The following is an 18,549-nucleotide window of genomic DNA, read 5'->3' as shown; positions in this document are numbered from 1 at the left end:
GAGGTACATGCTGAAGTATTTAAGTGTAAAGTGTCATGATGCCTGCAACTTATTTTTAAACGTCAGCAAAAAAGCATGTGTGCGCACGAAGAGAGAAAGCAAATATGGAAAATGTTATCAGTTGGTGTGAATGTAAGCGAAGAGGGAATCTGAGGTTCATTGTACTATTTTTTCAACTTTTCTGCAGGTTTAGACTTCTTCCAAATAAAGATGAGTGGTGGGGGGAGGGGAGGGATCCTCTATTTTAAAAACTATTTACAAGGATGTAACTCACCGCAGGTACATTTGGAAAAGATTAAAAGTAGCATTAGAGCGAGTTTAACTCGCAGGGGATGCCGCCCAGCTTTGTTTTATAAAATTAGCTTCCCAGCTCAGTTTCTTTGGCCCCAATCTCAGCCAAGAAAACCTAGAGCTGCACAGTGGTTCTTAGAAGTGCTAGGGGGTGAGGAAGTAGGTACACATCATCCTCCGGATGAGCAGAATGAGGAGAAAGTCCGAACTCTGTTGGAATTGCCATCAACCTGATTATGCTAGTAGTTTATGAAAACAGTTCATGAGGGACCAGTGAGAGTCCGAGCATCCTACCCCGCCCCCCGCCCTCCCGAACCCTTTACCCAATGGGTAAGTACTTAACCACCTGTCTGTAGATACTGCGTGACATTTCCCAGTGACTGTCTGCTCTTCTTCATGTACAGTGGCCAGCGGGTCCGCCTGGGAGGCCTCGAGGGCCCGGAGGTGTGGATAGTCGGCCTAGATGACTCTGGGTTCCTTCAGGTTCAGCAGGAGGACAGTGAGATCGTGACGGTGCATCCAGACGGCAACTCCTTCGACATGCTAAGAAACCTCATCATCCCCAAACAGCAGTAGCCCGAGCCTGGGGTCACTGTCCTGGCCGCTGGGCAGTGGGAGGGCGGGCGGAGCCACTGCATCGAACATTCCGGTTCAATTTCTGCTGCCTTTCCTAGCCCGAGGAGCTGGAAAACGGATTTAGAGTTGTAGGCGGATTTTTTTTCTCCCTCCAATTAACCTCCTTAATTCCTTAATTTTGTTCTGTCTGTTGCCATTTGACTTGGTGTCAGAAGATGTTCTGGGGGGTAGCAGAAGATCTAGTTCAGATAAAGCACTACCACAGGTGTGAAATCTTTCTCCCCTCTTGGGCTTGGATGTATGTTTATTGGCCCGGAAGAAAAACACAAAAAACACAAAAGTTTTTATTTGGAAACAGCAATGGAATAATTCAGATGTTTCCCCAGTAGCAGAGACCTTCACTCCCAGACTATTAAAAAATAAATCAAAAAAAGCTTCCAGGCCCAGACCAGCAATGAGGTAGAGGGCTGGTAACACTGTTTATGAGCATCCAAGGAGGTGTTTTGCTAGAGGAACACTGGCAGTTCGTTGTTTTATTTATTTATTTTTTGTCCATAAGGAAAGAGAAGGTAGATTTCTGAGGGTTACTCGTTTGTGGTCCAGTCACAGTGCCTAAGTGGCTGCAGAGATGGGTGTCACTGGCAGGCTGCAGTGACCTTGGAGAGGAAATCAGTTGCTTGCTTGGACATTAATGTATGAGCCCTCTTTTCATAAATTTGAATTTACTGCATATCCTGAAGTGATGGGATCAAGTTCAAGAGCCTTAAAGTGTTGATTAGGCCTCGTGTGAATGTGGGGTGGATGACGGGGCCCTAACAGCTGGAGACGAAGACGCATTCATACCACACACAAGGGAGGCTTTGGGGCTTTTAAGCCAGTTGTAGGTTCACTTTGAAATGTGGCGCATTCCTGAAAGACGGTTTGGTGCACAGAGAACAGAAGTACATGGCGTTTTATTTGTAAGCCGTAATTTTTACCCCTCTTTTCCTAAATTGCTAAGAAAGGAAATACAACTGATACTGAGCGCCCATCATCTAAGAGGGAGGGAGGGAGGGTGTGTGTGTGTGTGTGTGTGTGTGTGTGTACGCACGCGCGCGTGCGTGTGTGAGAAGCTTTAAAAGAAGATGTTCAAGATCTGATGCCCTAAAAGTCTCCATGGAAGAACAAAAGAAAGGAAACCTTTTGATATACGTTTGTGATTTCCAGATGTACTCCATGCTCTTTCCATGTAACTCCTATCTCTGTTGAACTTGTGAATCACACGCATTACTTTTCAGCCTTAAAAGGCCAGTTTTTGTCCACTTTTCTCTCTTCCTGCCAGTCCCAACTGAAATTAGTGGAAAGAAAACTTGATGGAGCTCTCAGCATTGAACAGAATCCCTTTATTATACACTAGCACTATCTTTATCCAGCTTTACTTAGGCTAATTCCAAAAACCTGCGGTTTTCAGTATAAAATGTGTCCACCTTTAGCCAGGCACAGCCAGCACCATAGGAAGGGGGGAAAAATAGCATGTTTAGTTAAGTACAACAACCCAATGTGTGTTTTTGGAACTGTAACTTTTAAAAGAACTTCAGAAGTAATTTTTGCAAATAAGGCTTCAATTAGAATTTTGTCAAAAAAAAAATGCTTCTCTCCTAAGTGTCTAAGTCTTCTTTTGGAATTAGTGACAGGTTTAAATAAAAGTCCACACCGCCCCAAAATCACCAGATGAACTCACCCCTGAGAGGGCATCTGCAAAATATCATCAAGAGGAAAGATCTCCCCGCTGATGCTGCGAGTTTCATTTCTCAAACTTTGTAATATAAGGCAAGTCCTCTCTCAGAGCTGCCATTGTTACTGTTTGAATTTCTTTGGGGGGTTCTTTAATGAAAAACATGCTACGTTTTGTTTTTAGCTGAAGTCCTATTCTAGATAGTTCTGCTTTGGGGGGAAAAATGTTATCATTTCATTTCCTTTCTGTAAATTAAAACTAATGAAGTGTGGCCATGTCAGCGCAGATGGAGATGTTCTGGGCATAGACCACTTTGCCTCTGTGCTTTTAAGACTGTTCCTTCTCGTGTCGTCACCCAGTCGCCTTGAGGGACACGAAGTAGACTTGAAGCAGATGCTACGTTTTCCGTAAACCCGATTTTGCCTCAGATGAACCAAAGACTTTTGAAATTCTGCTTCATATAGAAGAGCTGAATAAAAGCATTTTACTTGTAGCTATTAGCGTTAGGGAAATTATTTACTTGCTACGCGACACTCATGGATTTGAGGTCGTTTTGTGCACCTGACGGATCTCTGATCTCAAGGAGCTTTAAAGTCTTAACGGAAACTTTGCATTTTCTTCATAATCTTGAAAACATGGTAACTGAACTCAGGATTGGCGTGGGCTTTCCGGGCGTTTGATTGGCCCCCGCGTGTGGAGGCTGCACATTGATTGGCCCCCGCGTGTGGAGGCTGCGCATTGATTGGCCCCCGCGTGTAGAGGCTGCGCATTGAGCATGTTACCTGGTTTTGTGAAAGACCAGACCGCCTCTCTTCCGGGCTGGTGGCAGATTTCCGAGGAAGCCGTGGAAAAGCACCCCCGAATGTGCACAAGGAAGTTTTCCCTAGGACTCGTGGCCCCCGCCGAAGCAGCACCCCTTGATGCTGGGCCTCCTGGCAGCATTCAGGGGGTGCGGGCAAAAAGTCCAAGGATTCGTGTCTGGTCTCAAACACTCCGTGGGGGTCGCTACCGCAGACTTGGCCCGATGTGGGAATGAGTGGGCCGATGAGGGGTGTGTGATGGGTGGGTGCACAGGCCCAGGTGAGGGTAGTATGCAGCCTCCAGTCCCCGAGTCCCCCACGTACACCCACGGGGCTGGCCTCTGTGGTTCCCCCTGCCCTTGACCTGGGAAGCGGGAGAAAAGCCAGCCTCACCCAGCAGTTTCAGGATGTAGCAGGGAGACATTTTCAGCTTGCATTCTGGAAGCTCTGTTTGCTCCTAACGGGCAGAAAATGGAGAATCCTTATTCCTGCATAATTACTATGCACATCAAAAATGTTTAAAAGCGTACACCTTCCCATTTTTACCTTTTCAAAGAATCATCTCTGAAAAGTAATTACTTTAAACCAATGCCTATAAAAATCGAGTCTTACCAAAATAAACTTTCAGGTTTTCTGTACAGTTTGGGCTCATTGTTATTTTTACCACAAGTTTCATTTTTAAAAACAGGCAACTACTCTTGGTTACCAGCATTTTTATTCATATTTAAACATTTTTACAAAATAAATAGTTTTACATGGTAAGGAGTATGTATGTATTTCTAAGTTATTAAGAAGCTGGGTGCTTTTTGTTGTTTTTGATTTATTTTTGACAAATGTGTCATACAAAAGAGAAATATTATTACTCCAAAGAATGAAACCCAAAGTAAAACAAAAACAAAACAAAACAAAAACCTTTTAGCTCAGGTGAGAAAGAAATTTAATATAAATTTTTAAACTGAAAAACAAATTTAATGTGACAACAAATTTAATAGAAGAACAAATTTTGTTCTTGGAGAATTGTTCTTTTGTAAGAACTGCTTGACTTTTGTTTTGAGGCTTTTCCCCAAGATTTCAACTTTATATGTCATACTTAAGTTTAGGAACAGCTTGAATAAATGCATCTTCGATAGCCCAAGAGTTGCGATGCACTACGATTTTAAGCGACTGTAATTTTCTGGCATTTGTTTGAAAACCTTCTTTTTATGTCATTTTATCGCAGCAGCCCCCACAGTCTACCTTAACTGTCTTACAGTTACAATAAATTACAACTTCGGGTAGACTTTGTCCGGGATTCATTGACCGTGTAAACCTCTCCCACCCTTAGGGTCCAAGGGGAAAGGCTTGGTTGGCCCTAGGACTGTTTAAAAAGGACAAAGGGGTGGGGGGCCAGGGAGTGGAAAATACCGCTCTTGCAGATCTCCTGAAGCAGCCCCGTTCCCTTCTCTACAAAGGTATGAATGGAATGGCTTTTCTAGAAAGGGCTTCCATGAACATAAAGGAATTCCTTTCCCTGGGAGGCCCCTTGGAGGGCCCAGCCAGTCTTAAACTGGGTTTCTTTCTCAAATCCGTTTAATCTGGCATTTTTCGTCAACGTGTTAGGAACCCACTGCAATTTTTGTTTTCTTTTTTTGTGAAAGAGAGTCGTATCTATTAAAATGCTTCCTCTTCCCCTGCCGGAGCCTCATCGAAGTCAAGAAACGATACCCCAGCTTAAATGTGCAGACTCTTAAAGATGGGCTAACAATATTAGGTTGCCATAGTAACTCCCGTTCACTTTAAACTGAGCTGCTGGCCGCCTGAAAGCCGGCTTGCGTAGGAATCTTCCTTCACGTTCTAGGCTATGAAAACCGTGATGTTTGTGTAGACAAGGACGTTTTCCCTAGTACCCATTTTATTTTTCAAGCACACACGCACTCATTGTTAAGCCTGTTTACGTTATCATTTGGGAATCTATAACGGTCTTCTCTTTTTCACCGCCTTTGATCTTAAGCTGCTCGAAAGCCTTCATGATCTGTATTTACTCATAAACACGGCCCCCGATGGTTCGCAACAAGGTAGACACAAATGCATTTTGCGGTACTTTATTGAGAAACGTCGGGTGATCTCTCCCGCTCCTCAAAACCGCTCCTTCCAGGAATCATGGTTTAATTAGGACGGTTGTGAGCATAAAAAAATAATTACCCCGTGGCTTATTTTCTGTATGCACAAAGACCTGCTGATGAGGTATAGCTAAGCGCAGGACAGGGGTGTATGCGTTCGCTTCTTTTGACTCCGTCCCTTTGCCACACCACACGTGTTCCAAAATTTGCAAATTTCACCCCCCCCCTCCCCCACCACGAGGCAACTGACACCCTGCTCAGAAAGGAGGCAGACCCTCACTCAGTGTGACACCAGGTCGGCAGACGATCATTTCACATTTTGAGAACAGTTGATTACAGGTGCCCTTTGATTCTAGAACGATGCCTTAAAGACTTCTGTGAAACATCTTTCCGCTCAGGCGCAGAGTTTCCTAGAAGAAAACCGTTTCTGACACAGCGAAATGATGGAGTAAAGTTTATCGGGTGAAGCAAATTAGAAGACGGTGGTTCAATGCATCGAACCACTTCAGAGCCATGGTAGGATTTTTAAATGGTGAAGGCTTGAAGCAGAAACATAAAAGACAAAAATGAATGTAAGTTTATTTTTAAAAACACTGCTGGTGCTTTATAAAAGGATTTCTGTTTACCTCCTACATACAGGACATGTTCATGGAGTTTTCTTGCTATGCAGAAAAGGCAGGAAATGCTAAAGAAAATGTATGCACCATTTTTATCAGATCCCTTTAGCGACTTTTCTTCCACAAGGCGCAGTCCATTGACAGTTTTCCATATTGCACATGCAATTTAACTAACTTTATTAGCACTACTTGTAGCAAACACGAGCCTAGGGAAATACAGGTCTGGGTGGACCAGAGGGATTTCGCCTTGTAATCAAACCTGACAGGGGTAGCCAGTCGCCTTGGGCACCTAAATCATCCACATGTCATTCTCAGAAAATATCTGGCTATATATAATTTTTTGCATTTAATGCCTATTCAATATACTCTGAAGGTGCTATTCTCGGTATCAAGAGTTCACAGAATTTAGGAGGAAGTAAAAGCACACCCATGCTCATTCACTCCCTTGGTCTTGGCTTGCTGATTTTTGTACCGAAAAAAAAAAAAAGGCTTAAATTAAAACAACTTTTCACGAGGCTCATGAATGACTTTTAAAGACATGAGACTTGTCGATTCCTGGGGCTTAAATCATCACATCCTGCCTTAAGAATCTAAGAGCGCTCTGAATTCTGGAGCCTCCTCCTCCGGGCGGGCCACCGCCTGGCGTATCTGACTGGATCGGGTTGGGCTTTCGTCTTTACGGCGGAGGCTCCCCCGGAGCGGAAGCTCCTTCAGTCCCCAGTGGGATTGCTGCTGCGCATCGGGGACGAGGCGAGGCGCGCGGGCCTGGTGGCGAGGCGAGGAAACCAAGTCCGCCCCCGGAGACGGGGCAGGTGGAGGTCGCGCGGGGGACGCGGGGGACGCTCAGCTCTGCCCCCTTCGGGACCGGGCTCTTGGAGAACAAAGGTCTGGCGGGCCTTTCTCCCCCGCCGCGGACGCGCCGCAGTCCTCTGCACCGGCGTTTGCGGGATCTGCGTAAAAATCTAGAAGCCGGCCGCGGAGTTCTATTAAAATAGTCGTCTCTGTATAAATTAATTTAAACCGTGCATATACAGCCCGCCCCTCGTAACTCGGCTGCACTCTGGACAACAGGAGCCCGGGGCCCGGCCTATGGCTTCTCCCTGCGGGCAGCCCTGCGCGAGGTCACCTGCCGTTGGTGATGATGACCGAGGCGCCCAGGTAGTGCGGCAGCGGCGCGCCGGGCGGCGAGGCGGCGGCGGGGCCCGGGAGCCGGGGCCGCAGCGCGCCGGCCGCCGCCTCGGGGCCGCCGGGGCCGCAGGCGAGGGCGGGCGCGCCGGGCGCAGCGCCCCCCAGCGGCCCGCGCCGGGCCAGCACGCGGTGGTAGTTGAGCAGCACGAAGGGCAGCTGCGCAGGCGCGCCCGGGGGCTCCGGGGCGGGCGGCGCGCAGCAGTCGGGCGCCGCGCGGGCCAGCGTCAGCCGCGCCCCGTCCCTGGCGGCCTGGCGGGCGGCCTTGGCCGGGCCCAGCGCGGGCTCCTCGCGGTAGTGGCCGCAGCTCGGGAAGCTCGGCGGCGGCGGCGGCGGCGGCGCGGTGTCCTCGCCGAACCTGCGCGCGGCGGCGGCGGCGGGCGCTGCGGGGACAGGCGACACGTTAGACGCCCGCGCGGGGGGAGGAAGGGGACACGCCTAAAGCGGCACCAACCCGGCGGGCCCCGGGCGCCGCCACCACCCTCTGGGCCACCCGCAGCGCGCTCCGCCCCCGCAGCCGCCCGGCCCCTGCCCCTCCGTGCCCAGGCCCGCCCGCGCTGTCCGGCCGCAGGCTGCGCTCTGCGGCGGCGTTCGGGTGGTCGCATTAAAGAGCGAAGAGGAACAGGTGGAATTCATGTGAACAGCGCGCTCAATTTAATGCCACATGTCCGAAAGGTTATTTCAACGTGGGATCAATAGTTTTAAATGCGGTATCTGATTCTTTGTTCCTGCCTTCCAAGTGCAGGCCTACCCAGCAGCACCTCTCATTCTCCTAGTAGCCGCATTTCAGTGCCCAAGAGCCACACGTGGCTGCTGGCTACCATCTTGGACAGTGTGGGTTTACAGGCTTGCTTGCTTGCTTGCTTTTTTTTTTTCCCCTTAGCCCTCGGTGGGGAGAGTGGGTTGGTAATCACCCTGCTCCCTTTAGAGGGGTCATGACTAAAGTAATAACCACCCTCACTAACTAGATGCCTGCAATCAATTAGCTCCCTATTTTTTTTTTTTTTTACCTTAAGACAACCTTTGTCTTCCTTTAATATCAAAAAAGACTAGGAAGTGGATCACAAATTGCCCCAAATTAGCACCTTTGGTCCTTTTTTTAGCAAGTGTGTGATAAACGAGGTGGTTATTAACCTCTTTCGCTTTCAAAATAGCACCTTTTAAAAAAATGTAATACTGTGTGTTAGTTATATCATTGGCCAACTTCCACAGACCAAGAAAAATAATTCTTTCAGGTCAATCTCAAGTGGATAATATCTTCAGCTGTTATCAAGATGCCTAGCTTTCTCTTTCTTTCATTGGCTGTCAGGGGAAATCCCTTCCTTGGTTATTCGAGGGACCCAATACACTGATGGCTGTCTCTCCAAATCTGAGACACTGGCGGCTCAGGACCGGCCCAGGCCGAAGGCGGGACCATGCTGCCCTAGTGGCTGGTGTGTTCTTTTCTAAGCTCCCCACTTTTGAAAAACGTGTCCTAGTAATCTCCAAGACAGTTGGCTTTCTCCCACGGTCTATCCCTCGTCTCACATTAGGGACAAGACGGGTCTCAGCCTTGTAAAGACTGGGTCTGAACAAGAGATTCCCAAAGCCGCTGGGGAGGAACAGAGCCCTACCTGCCTCCAAAGAGAGAAAGAGGGGAAAGGAGGGGGCCCTGAGAGAGCGCTCCTCTTTAGGCAGGTGATTCGTTGCTGGGGGCATATAACGTTTACCCCGCATTTAGTGGCCACCGCAGGAAATTTGTACTATCTTGGTCTACACCCCGAGCAGTAGTTAGGTCTGCGTGCAACGGGAACGTACCTCTCGCAGCCACCCCTCAATCCCCACCTACCCTCTGCCTGGGGTTGGCTCAGTGAGCAAACAGGAGACTGGGCCTGGGGAAGCCGGTGGCACATCCACAGAGGACGTTTGCTTGTCTGCCACCAGGAAGGCTGCTGGAGGGGCCATTCCCGTTGTTGAACCAGCAGTGCGGGCAGGCACCTAGCGTGTGCCCAGCCCTGGGGTAGGCACATCACCTGGCCTCCGATCCCATTTTACAGATGAAGAAACTGAGTCCTCGGAGTGCTTACATCATTTGCCCCGGGTTGGTGAGTGACATTTCTGTCTCTGAGCTCATGAATTTCCACCACTGTTTTTCCCACTTTGAAAACTGGCGTGGGAAGAAAGCCAACAGGATCCCAGATTCATTTGGGGGCGGGCTGGAAAGTAATCTTTTAAAATAAATGCGGTTGGAGCATTCTCCGCACATGGGAGCTGGTCCTGAAAACCACTCTGTCTCCCTCTTGGGGAAGCGAATGAGGCCGGAGCTTTTGGGGGGGGGGTGGCTGAACGCCGGTTTCCTCCACCCTTTATGCCGTCACCAGTGCCACGTGTGGCACACGGGCGCGGTCGCCCAGCTTTCCAGCCTGTCACGAGGCGACTCCCGTTGCCAGCAGGAGAGCGTGGAATCCCTACTTACGAGCAGAAAAAGGAGAAGTTTGCCCAAAGTGTGAGGATCCTTTTTCCGCTTGCCACCCACCGCCACCGTTCGCAGTCCTGCCCCCTCCCCTCGTGCAAACATGACCCACCTTCGTAGTTTGGCACGAGGCTGTGCCGAGCAGTGTTCACCGGCGGCTCAGAAAGGTTTTTAGCTGGAGACTGGCCGCTAGGCACTAGGGGGTTGGCATAATGCCACTGGCATTCGCCACCGGCTGGCAGTGCGCTCAGGAAAAAGCGTGCCACCTCGCACGGGGATCCTCGGGGCTGCCCGAACTTGGCCGGCAACATTGGCTTTTTGCTGCTGAAGACGTGAGAGTCCAGAGGGAAGTGTCCGTAATGGTAGGAGAAAGGCAGGCTGTAGGACGGGGCGTACAAAAGGTCGCTGCTTTCTGAATGGAGCTGCTGTTCTGGGGGCGCCGGGGCGTTCGCTGGGGGGCTGGCTCTCCAGTTTCCCAGCTGGCCGCATTCCAGTTTGTCCATTTGGAACGAGCTGTATTGCTGCACGGCAAAGGAGACGGACGACAGGGCCGGTGAGGAAGTCCCCTCCGGCCTCGCCGGATCCCGCCCTGGAGTCAGCCTGACCGCATCCCTGGGCTGGGCCCACCCCCGGCCACCGCAGTGAGGTCCCACTGGGGACAGGTGTGCAGCAAGCAGTGCCACAGAGACGCCTCCCCCCGCCCCCCCCCCCCGGGGTGGGAGGCGGTCTCAGCCCAAGTGGAAAACATACCAGATACATGTAGCCACTTTCTGAGAGGTTACAAAGTATTGAAACAAAAAAAGGTTTTCGTTTTAAAAAATGCTATGGAAACACGCTGCGCACGAAGCGGATTCCAGCAAGCTGATGTGCCTTCCCAATTTAGCCTTCTTTTTCCAGCCCTGCTGAGCCTTCCCAGATGTTAGCTCCGTGTGCCTCAGGCCGTGTCTCCACTGTGTGCGCAGGACATCCCCCCAGGGCCTCTGCTGCACTCCGCGGGGAAACTTCCAGGCCCGAGACCCGAGACCCGCTATGCACTGAGGCTCATTGTTCCTTAACAGGCTGGGTGTCCTGAGCCCCCAGCAGGGGGTGTGTGTTACCTGTGGCGGGTACGGGTTTGTTCTCAGCTTCATCTTCATCTTCGTATTTTTGGGTTTCGTTAATTTCCTAGTTTCTTGTGAGGTAGACAAGGCGGTCCTCCAGGAGTCCTGGGACTTGGATGTGGACACCTGGTCCAGGGACAGCTGCAGTTCCTTGTATTCGATATCCCTGAGAAGCAAGAACAGGATAAGTCATGTCCAGCGGGCCGCCAGGGGGGCAGAGCGGCTTCCCTGCCCCTCCCCCAACCCCCCCCCCCAAGTTTGTTCCCCAAGCTCCAGCGAATCGGTTCACTGAGGTTGCGAATCGGTCCACTGAGGTTGTAGGGCCCGGGACTTGAGCAAAGGGCTGCCCACCTTCACGGTCAAAGGCCCCCTGCAGCCCTGGGCAGTGCCGAGAGAGGTCAGCGTTATCCAGCCAGAAGATTTGGAGGTAGCCGTCTCCAGTCCTGTAGGTCCCAAAGGTCCCCCAGGGACACCATGGGCCACCAGGAAGCGTGTCGGGGCCAAAGCAAGGGCAGGAGCAGTACTCATCGCCTTGAGTGTCTGTGGCTCGGCTGTTTCTCCATTTAGCACCCAGGGAGGCGCGAGGGGGGGACTTTCAAGGGTCCAGGAGCCTGGCTGCCAGCCTTGCCTATCTCCACATCAGGCGCCCATTTCGGCCTAAAGAGCCGGCTTGGCACAGTTGTGTTCGTGGGAGGGGAAGTCGCCTAAAGTACCAGCCCACGCTTGTCTGCTCAGGAAGAGTCATTAGGGGGCTAAAAGGCTCTCTTCCCTGCAGTTTTGCCAAAATCACACTCCTAAAAAAATAATAAAACAAAACCCAAGAAACCAGGGACCCGGCAGTCATTCTATGAAAGGAGCGAGAGCCTAAATCCAGGAGTGAGTTCAAATCCTTGAACACACAGGAGGACCTTGTTCAAGGTGGGGCTGGGGTACAGCAAAGGTGTCAAGTTCAGGGACAGAGCTGGGTGCAGGTGACTTAACATACAGTAGCCACCGTGGGTCCACAGTAATATATGGTCCCAGGGAGACTTATGTCCTGTTGTGTGTCTAATGGTCCTAAAAGAATTTGCAACTGAACTTGGCCTCCTGAGATTTTAAAGAGACCAAACATTCATCATCATTTGCAACAGGCTATATAGAAATGTGAGAGATCCCCGTCCCAGATGGTGGGAGCACGCAAGACGGCCCTGATGTTTGTGGGCACAAGGAGCATAAGTTCATATTCCTGATCTGGACGCGTCTCCTGTCCCTCCTGTGCAAGATGGGGGGCATCTCCCACCTTCCCCCCACCCCGGCGCCCCTCAGCTGGTCTCTCGAATCTGATCTTCAGCTGTGCCTGGGGCAGGGCTCCCTTCGTGGTATTCCCACCGCAGCCCAGCACCTGGCCCTCGGTGCCGAGTTCAGAAATAGTTTGGACTTTCCCGAACCACCAGATTGTTCAAATAAAAACAAAACGGGAGACAAATGAACAGTTTCAGAGAGAGAGAGAGAGAGAGAGAGAGAGAGAGAGACAGGGCTTGCGGCTTGTGAGAGCGGGCTGATGAGGGGCAGGGGAGAGGAGAGAGCAAGGAAACAAATACGTCGGACTTACGTGAGGACATAATTGACACTCACGATGCAGTGCGGCCGGGACGAGCGGCTGTTGTGCACGACGGTGGCGTAACTCTGCACCCACACCCAGCCGCCCAGCTTGGACAGCAGCCGATAGTACTTGGTGGTGACCTGGCCCTTCACCAGCACTGCAAGCACAAGGTGACATGAATCCCGAGGGACAATTAGCAGGCTCTGCTTGGGGGGCTCTGCCCCCACCGATGACCTCAGCCCCAGTTCTGGACCTTTCTGGGGTCAAGGACACCTTTGGGAACTTGACAAAGAGATGGGCTTTCTCTATAGGAAGGTGCATGCTTGTGTGCACACACGCAAGATTTTTTGCCTATAATTTCAAGAGGTCCAAGGCGCGTTCTCTCCCCTCCCCTGTTGAGAACTCAAATTTAATAGTCATTGATTTCACTGGGAGAAACAATTAGTCCCCATAAAACATTTGCATCTGGCAGAGTGATAAAATTGGTTTGGCTTTTCAGTTTCCAAAATGCCACGATGATGTGATAATCCCTCAAACCCTTAATCCCCACACCCTCAATAGGTGGCGGCAGCAGGAGCAGGGAGTGATGTAGTTGTTTAAACAAAATAATAAGTACATTCAACCAAGCTTCAAATTGTTGTTAGTATTTACTACTCTCCAGAACATGTGTGTATTCACCTTGAGACTGTTTGCTACTCTGTTGCCATCTATATTTTCTTCCCATCAGCCCCACTTTTCATCAGGCCTATTAATTTCCTACTGTTGCTCATGTAGGAAGGACCTCTGCTTGGCTATTTAGTTTCTGAAAACTGGGCCTCTGGGCCCATCTTCTACGCATGGGTGCAAACTCCAGACTGCTGCGCCATACTCACTTCTAAAGCCTCTGTACTAATTTCCCTCAGGGCCTGGAGGGCACAGGCTGGCGAGAAAGGAAAGTGCCAGAAGCACTGGGTGGGCAGGAGAGAAGAGAAAGGCCCAGTTATCCTTCTCCAAGGAGGCGAAGGCCAGCACAAATCTAAAAGGCATCCCTTGATGCCCAGGTCATGGCTACAGGGCATTCCTGTTTCTCAAATCAGGGCTGGCCCCAGGGCCCTACTAACAGCCACCTGAGCAGGGGTTTGGGGAGGTGGCCAAATTCTGTGACTGTACTAGCTGGCACTGAAGGAACCCCTTGGAGGCTCACAGACACAGAAATTCAGCCCCCATCTTATGCCACTAGGCAGAGCCCCCGCGCTGTCTGCCCAAACCCTCCCGAGGCTCTCCATGACCTTCTGTGACTTCTTTCCACATTAAGAGTGCCTCTTTATCATCCACTTTAACACCTGCAGCAAAATATTCTGGTGCAGAAGAAAAATTACTGCAAAAATGATAGTCGAGGAGTTGTTAGCCTTAATATGTAAAGAGTTCATACACATCAATAAAAACATTAAGACCTAGAAGTAATATGAGGAAAGGACTGGAACAAACAATTCACCAAAGATTAAATATAAATGATGATCAAATGTTCAATGTATTTGCTTAACTCAGAGCTAGATACCATCCATTAAATCAGCAGACAGTAAAAAAGAAACAAATATTGCATGGTTCCATTTATGCGAAATGTCCAGAATAGGCACATCCGTAAAAACCAAAAGCAGATTAGTGGTTGACAGGAGCTGGGGGATGAGGGGAGCCAGGAGTGACCGCTGATGGGTACCAGGGTTCTTCTGGGGATGAAGAAAATGTTCTGGGACTCAGTAAAGGTAATAGTTGCATGACATTATAAATATACTAAGAACCTCTGAAAACTGTTAAGATGGTCAGTTTTATATTATATGAATTGTATCTCAAGGGAAATAAAATGACAACAATGATGTCAGCTGATCTATGGGGACAGGCATTGTCACGTGCTGATAGAAGCATGGACTCGTACCGTCCTGGAAAGCCGTTTGACAGTTCACATCCACTGACACAGTGGCTTCACTTCCAATCATTGCTCCTATTACAAGCAGTCCTGCTTATAATTCAGGGGGAAAAGGAAGGGGACACTGAATTGTCCATGAATTAGGGAAGATGAAATAAACTTTGGAATACTATGCCGCTATTGAAATAATGATTAGTAAGAATTTGAGATATTATGGAGAACGTGTATGATATAATGTTAAATGAAAAAAAAAGACAGGATTCAATATCACGGAAATACAGAGATAATAACAGACTACTATGAACAATCATAGTATGTTAACTAACTAGAATTTAAATAAAAATTTGGAAATAATTGTAGCACACTTTAAGAAAAACAATTATATGCCAACAAATTGAGCAACTTACAAGAAAACAGATACTTTGCTAGAAATATACAACCTATGAAGACTGAGTGATGGAGAAATAGAAAATCTGAACAGACTAATAACTGGTAAGGAGTCATCAAAAACCTCACAATAAACAGAAGTCCGGGACCAGATGGCTTCCTTCACCGGTGAATTCCACCACACATTTAAATAAGAATTAATACCAATCCTTTTCAAACTCTTTGGAAAGTTAGAGGAGGAAAGAACACTTCCAAACACATGTATGAGGTCAGCATGACCTGGATACCAAAACCAGACAAGGACACCGCAAGAAAAGGAAAATTACAGGTTAATATCTCTGATGAGCATAGATGTAAAAATCCTTAACAAAATAGTAACAGATTGAATTTAACAATACATTAAAGGGATCATACGGCGTGATCAAATGGGATCTATTCCTGGGATGCAACGATGGTTCAACATCTGCAAATCAATCAATAGGATACACCACATGAACAAAGTGAACAATGAAAATGGATAAAGAAAACTCATTCGACAAAATTCAATAGCCATCTATGATAAAAACTCTCAACAAAGTGCATATAGAAGGGATGCACTTCAACATAATAAAGGCCATCCATGACAAGTCCACAGCTAACATACTCAACAGGAGAAAGCTGAAAGCTTTTCCTCTAAGGTCAGGAACAAGTCAAGGATGCCCACGTTTGCCACTTTTATGTGACACAGAATCAGAAGTCCTAGCCAGAACACTTAAGCAAGAAAAAGAAATTAAAGACAACCACATTGGAAAGGAAGAGGTAAAACTGTCATTATTTTCAGATGGCATAGATAGAAAACCCTAAAGACTCCATCAGAAGACTCTTAGAATAAGAGAATTCTGTAAGGGTCAAGAATACAAGATAAGTACACAAGAATCTGCTGAGTTTCTACACATTCCTAATGAACTATCAGAAAGAGAAATTAGGAAAACAATCCCATTTACAATTGCATCAAAAATAATGAAATAGCTAAGAATAAATTTAACCAAGGAGGTGAAAAACAAGACACTAAAAACTATAAGACATCAATGAAAGAAACTGAAGGAGACACATATTAATGCAAAGACAGACACTCCATGTTCATGGAGGGGAAGAATTAATATAAAGTGTCCATACTACCCAGAGGCATCTACAGATTTAGTGCAATACCTATCAACATTCCAGTATCATCCTTCACAGAAATAGACCAAACGATCCTAAAATTTGTATGGAACCACAAAATAATCCTTAAAAGATCAAAAGCAAAAATAACAAGTAGCATTACATCAAACTAAAAAGCTTCTGCACAGCAAAGGAAACCACCAACAACATGAAAAGACAACCTACCGAATGGGAGACAGTATTTGCAAATTACGTACCTGATAAGGGGTTAACATCCAACATATACGAAGAACACATACAACTCAGTAGCAATAAACAAACAAACAAACAAGTAAATAAAATAGTCCAACTACAAAATGGGCAGAAGGTCTGAATCGACATTTTCCCAAAGAAAACATAACATACAGACGGCCAACAGGTACATGAAAAAGTTCACAGCATCACTTATCATCAGGGAAATGCAGATCAAAATCACATGAGGTTTCACCTCACACCTGTCAGAATAACTATTATCAAGAAGACAAGAAATAACAAGTGTTGGCAAGGATGTGGGGAAAAGGGAACCCATGTGTACTATGACTAGGAAGGTACATTGGTGCAGCCACCATGGAAACAGTGAGGAGGTTCCTCAAAAACTTTAAAATAGAACTACCATATGCTCCAGAAATACCACTTCTGGGTATTTCTCTGAAGGAAACAAAAACACTAACTCGGAAAGACCCCTGCGCCCCCATGTTCACTGCAGCATTATTTACAATAGCCAAGAAATGGAACCACTCTAAGTGTCCACCCATGGATGAATGGATAAAGAAATCGTGGTATACATACGTACACACACTCACAAAGGAATATTGTTTGGCCATAAAAAAGAAGGAAATCTTGCCATCTGCTACGACACGGGTGGACCTCGAGGGTATTATGCTAAGTAAAATAAGTCAGACGAAGACAAATACCCTGGCACCTCACTTACATGTGCAATCTAATAAAAAAAAAATCATAGATACAGAGAACTGATTGGTGGTTGCCAAAGGTGACGGAGGGCAGGTGGGAGAAACGGGTGAAGGAGATGGTCAAGAGGTACAAACTTCCAGCATCGGAGACTTCAGTTAATAACACCGTGTTGTGTATTGAAAGTTGCTAAAGGAATTAGCTCTTCAAAGCTCTCAAGACAAGAAAAAAAATGTATAACTATATATTGTAACTAGATTTATTGTGCTGATCATGGAGGAACGTGTACAAATATCAAATCACTACGCTGTACATCTGAAACTAATATAGTGTTGTATGTCAGTTATAAGTCATTAAAAAAAGAGACAAGATTCAGAAGACCATAGAGTACAGGTAAGAAAAAGTACATGCACACTCACATATACACCCCAACTAACTGCGATCTCGGACATGTTACAAAGCCCCGGTGACTCGGTTTCCCTGTTTGGAACAAGAGCATAATCATACTCCCTACCTCGCATGGTCACAGTGAGGATTAGATCATCTATGGGAAGCTTTAGACTAGTGGTGGCAGTCACACAGCAAAGACTCAATACATATTAACTCTCATTATCTGGTCTAATTACAGGTAATTTTCATTTTCTTCTGTTCCACTTTTCTTGATTTTCTACATTTCCAACACTAAGGAGGTATCGGCTTTATAATAAAAGTGAAAAAATTATTGGGGCGCCTGGGTGGCTCAGACAGTTGACCGTCCAACTTCTCAGGTCATGATCTTGTGGTTTGTGGGTTCGAGTCCCGCACCAGGCTCTGCACAGAGCCTGGAGCCTGCTTCAGATTCTGTGTCTCCCTCTCTCTCTCTGCCCCTCCCCTACTCATGCTCTGTCTCTCTCTCTCTCAAAAATAAATAAAAACATCTAAACAAAAATTTTTTTTAATGAAAAAATTATTTTTTCCACAGGCAAGTAGTTTGTGTGGGGTCAGGGAAGTGGAAATACAACACGGATCAGGCCCCCCACCCCTTCGGTGTGTGACCGCCATCCCCCCTTCCACCCCTGGGACGAGGGGCGGGGCTCCTGGGAACAGTGTAGACACAGGCTCTCTTCTTCCCGGGTTTAGCATGTGCACCTCCGTGGACGCACGGGGCAGGGGCCAGAGTCCGTGCTGGAGAGCACAGACAGAGATAATAGGAAAGAGCTATCTTTACAATGTTTCTCCTCTTGGGGTTTGCTTTTTTAACAGCAAAATCCATGGTTTCGGGTGCCCGCTCATGTCCGAACCCCTCATTTCACACCCCTACAGCTGTGGGAAGTAGGCCCCACCAGGAAGTGGGGCCAGCAAATCTTGAGGGCATAGCCGGGGCCCCCAGCCCGGGGGGTTCTGACTCCCTTGTCTCAGAGTGATCCCTCTGGGAGGAAGGGGCACGAGTCTCCAGAAGGTTCTCTGTAGCTCAATGTGCAAGGAGAGGTACAAGGAAGGTTAGCAGAGACTCGGCCAATTTGCTTTTGGCCCCAAAAGACATGCTATAGGACCCACCTGGGGCCCCATATGTGGACTTCCCCAGAGGTCATTCCTTCAACAGAAGTACTTGCTCAGCCCCTCCACTCTGAAATCCGTCCCTCGCGGTACCCGTCACGCCCCTGGCAGCAAGATGGTGTATTTTTCCTTTTCCCTCTCTTGGATTTCATACTTTCCTTATTTCTTACAACATTCCTAAAACCTACCCATAATCATCTAAGCTGGATACAATAAAGC

The 18,549-nt window shown here is 47.9% G+C and overlaps 2 protein-coding genes across 5 annotated transcripts in view; one reads left to right on the top strand and one right to left on the bottom strand.

Annotated features, from left to right (window-relative positions):
• The window catches only part of HLCS (holocarboxylase synthetase), a 219,496-nt gene extending 215,475 nt beyond the window's left edge, over positions 1-4,021 (top strand). For all 4 annotated transcript variants that reach the window (XM_047098836.1, XM_047098833.1, XM_047098834.1 and 1 more), the window contains one exon: positions 696-4,021. In XM_047098836.1, the coding sequence (XP_046954792.1) occupies positions 696-867 (172 nt within the window). In that variant the 3' untranslated portion in view covers positions 868-4,021. The remainder of the gene's footprint in view (positions 1-695) is intronic.
• A 3,198-nt stretch (positions 4,022-7,219) lies between these two features.
• Positions 7,220-18,549, bottom strand: part of SIM2 (SIM bHLH transcription factor 2) — a 52,893-nt gene continuing 41,563 nt past the window's right edge. The window contains exons 8-11 of the mRNA XM_047100343.1: positions 12,426-12,573; positions 10,832-11,000; positions 9,847-10,255; positions 7,220-7,665 (exon numbers count right to left, since the gene is read on the bottom strand). Coding sequence (XP_046956299.1) covers positions 7,220-7,665; positions 9,847-10,255; positions 10,832-11,000; positions 12,426-12,573 — 1,172 coding nt within the window. The remainder of the gene's footprint in view (positions 7,666-9,846; positions 10,256-10,831; positions 11,001-12,425; positions 12,574-18,549) is intronic.

Source organism: Lynx rufus, unplaced genomic scaffold (genome assembly GCF_022079265.1).
Source record: "Lynx rufus isolate CCGP_SWC_20201006 ecotype Redwood Valley unplaced genomic scaffold, mLynRuf1.p SCAF_5, whole genome shotgun sequence".
NCBI classification, from domain to species: Eukaryota; Metazoa; Chordata; class Mammalia; order Carnivora; family Felidae; genus Lynx; species Lynx rufus.
Note: the sequence above shows the minus strand (reverse complement) of the source record. Positions and strands in the feature narration are given on the sequence as shown.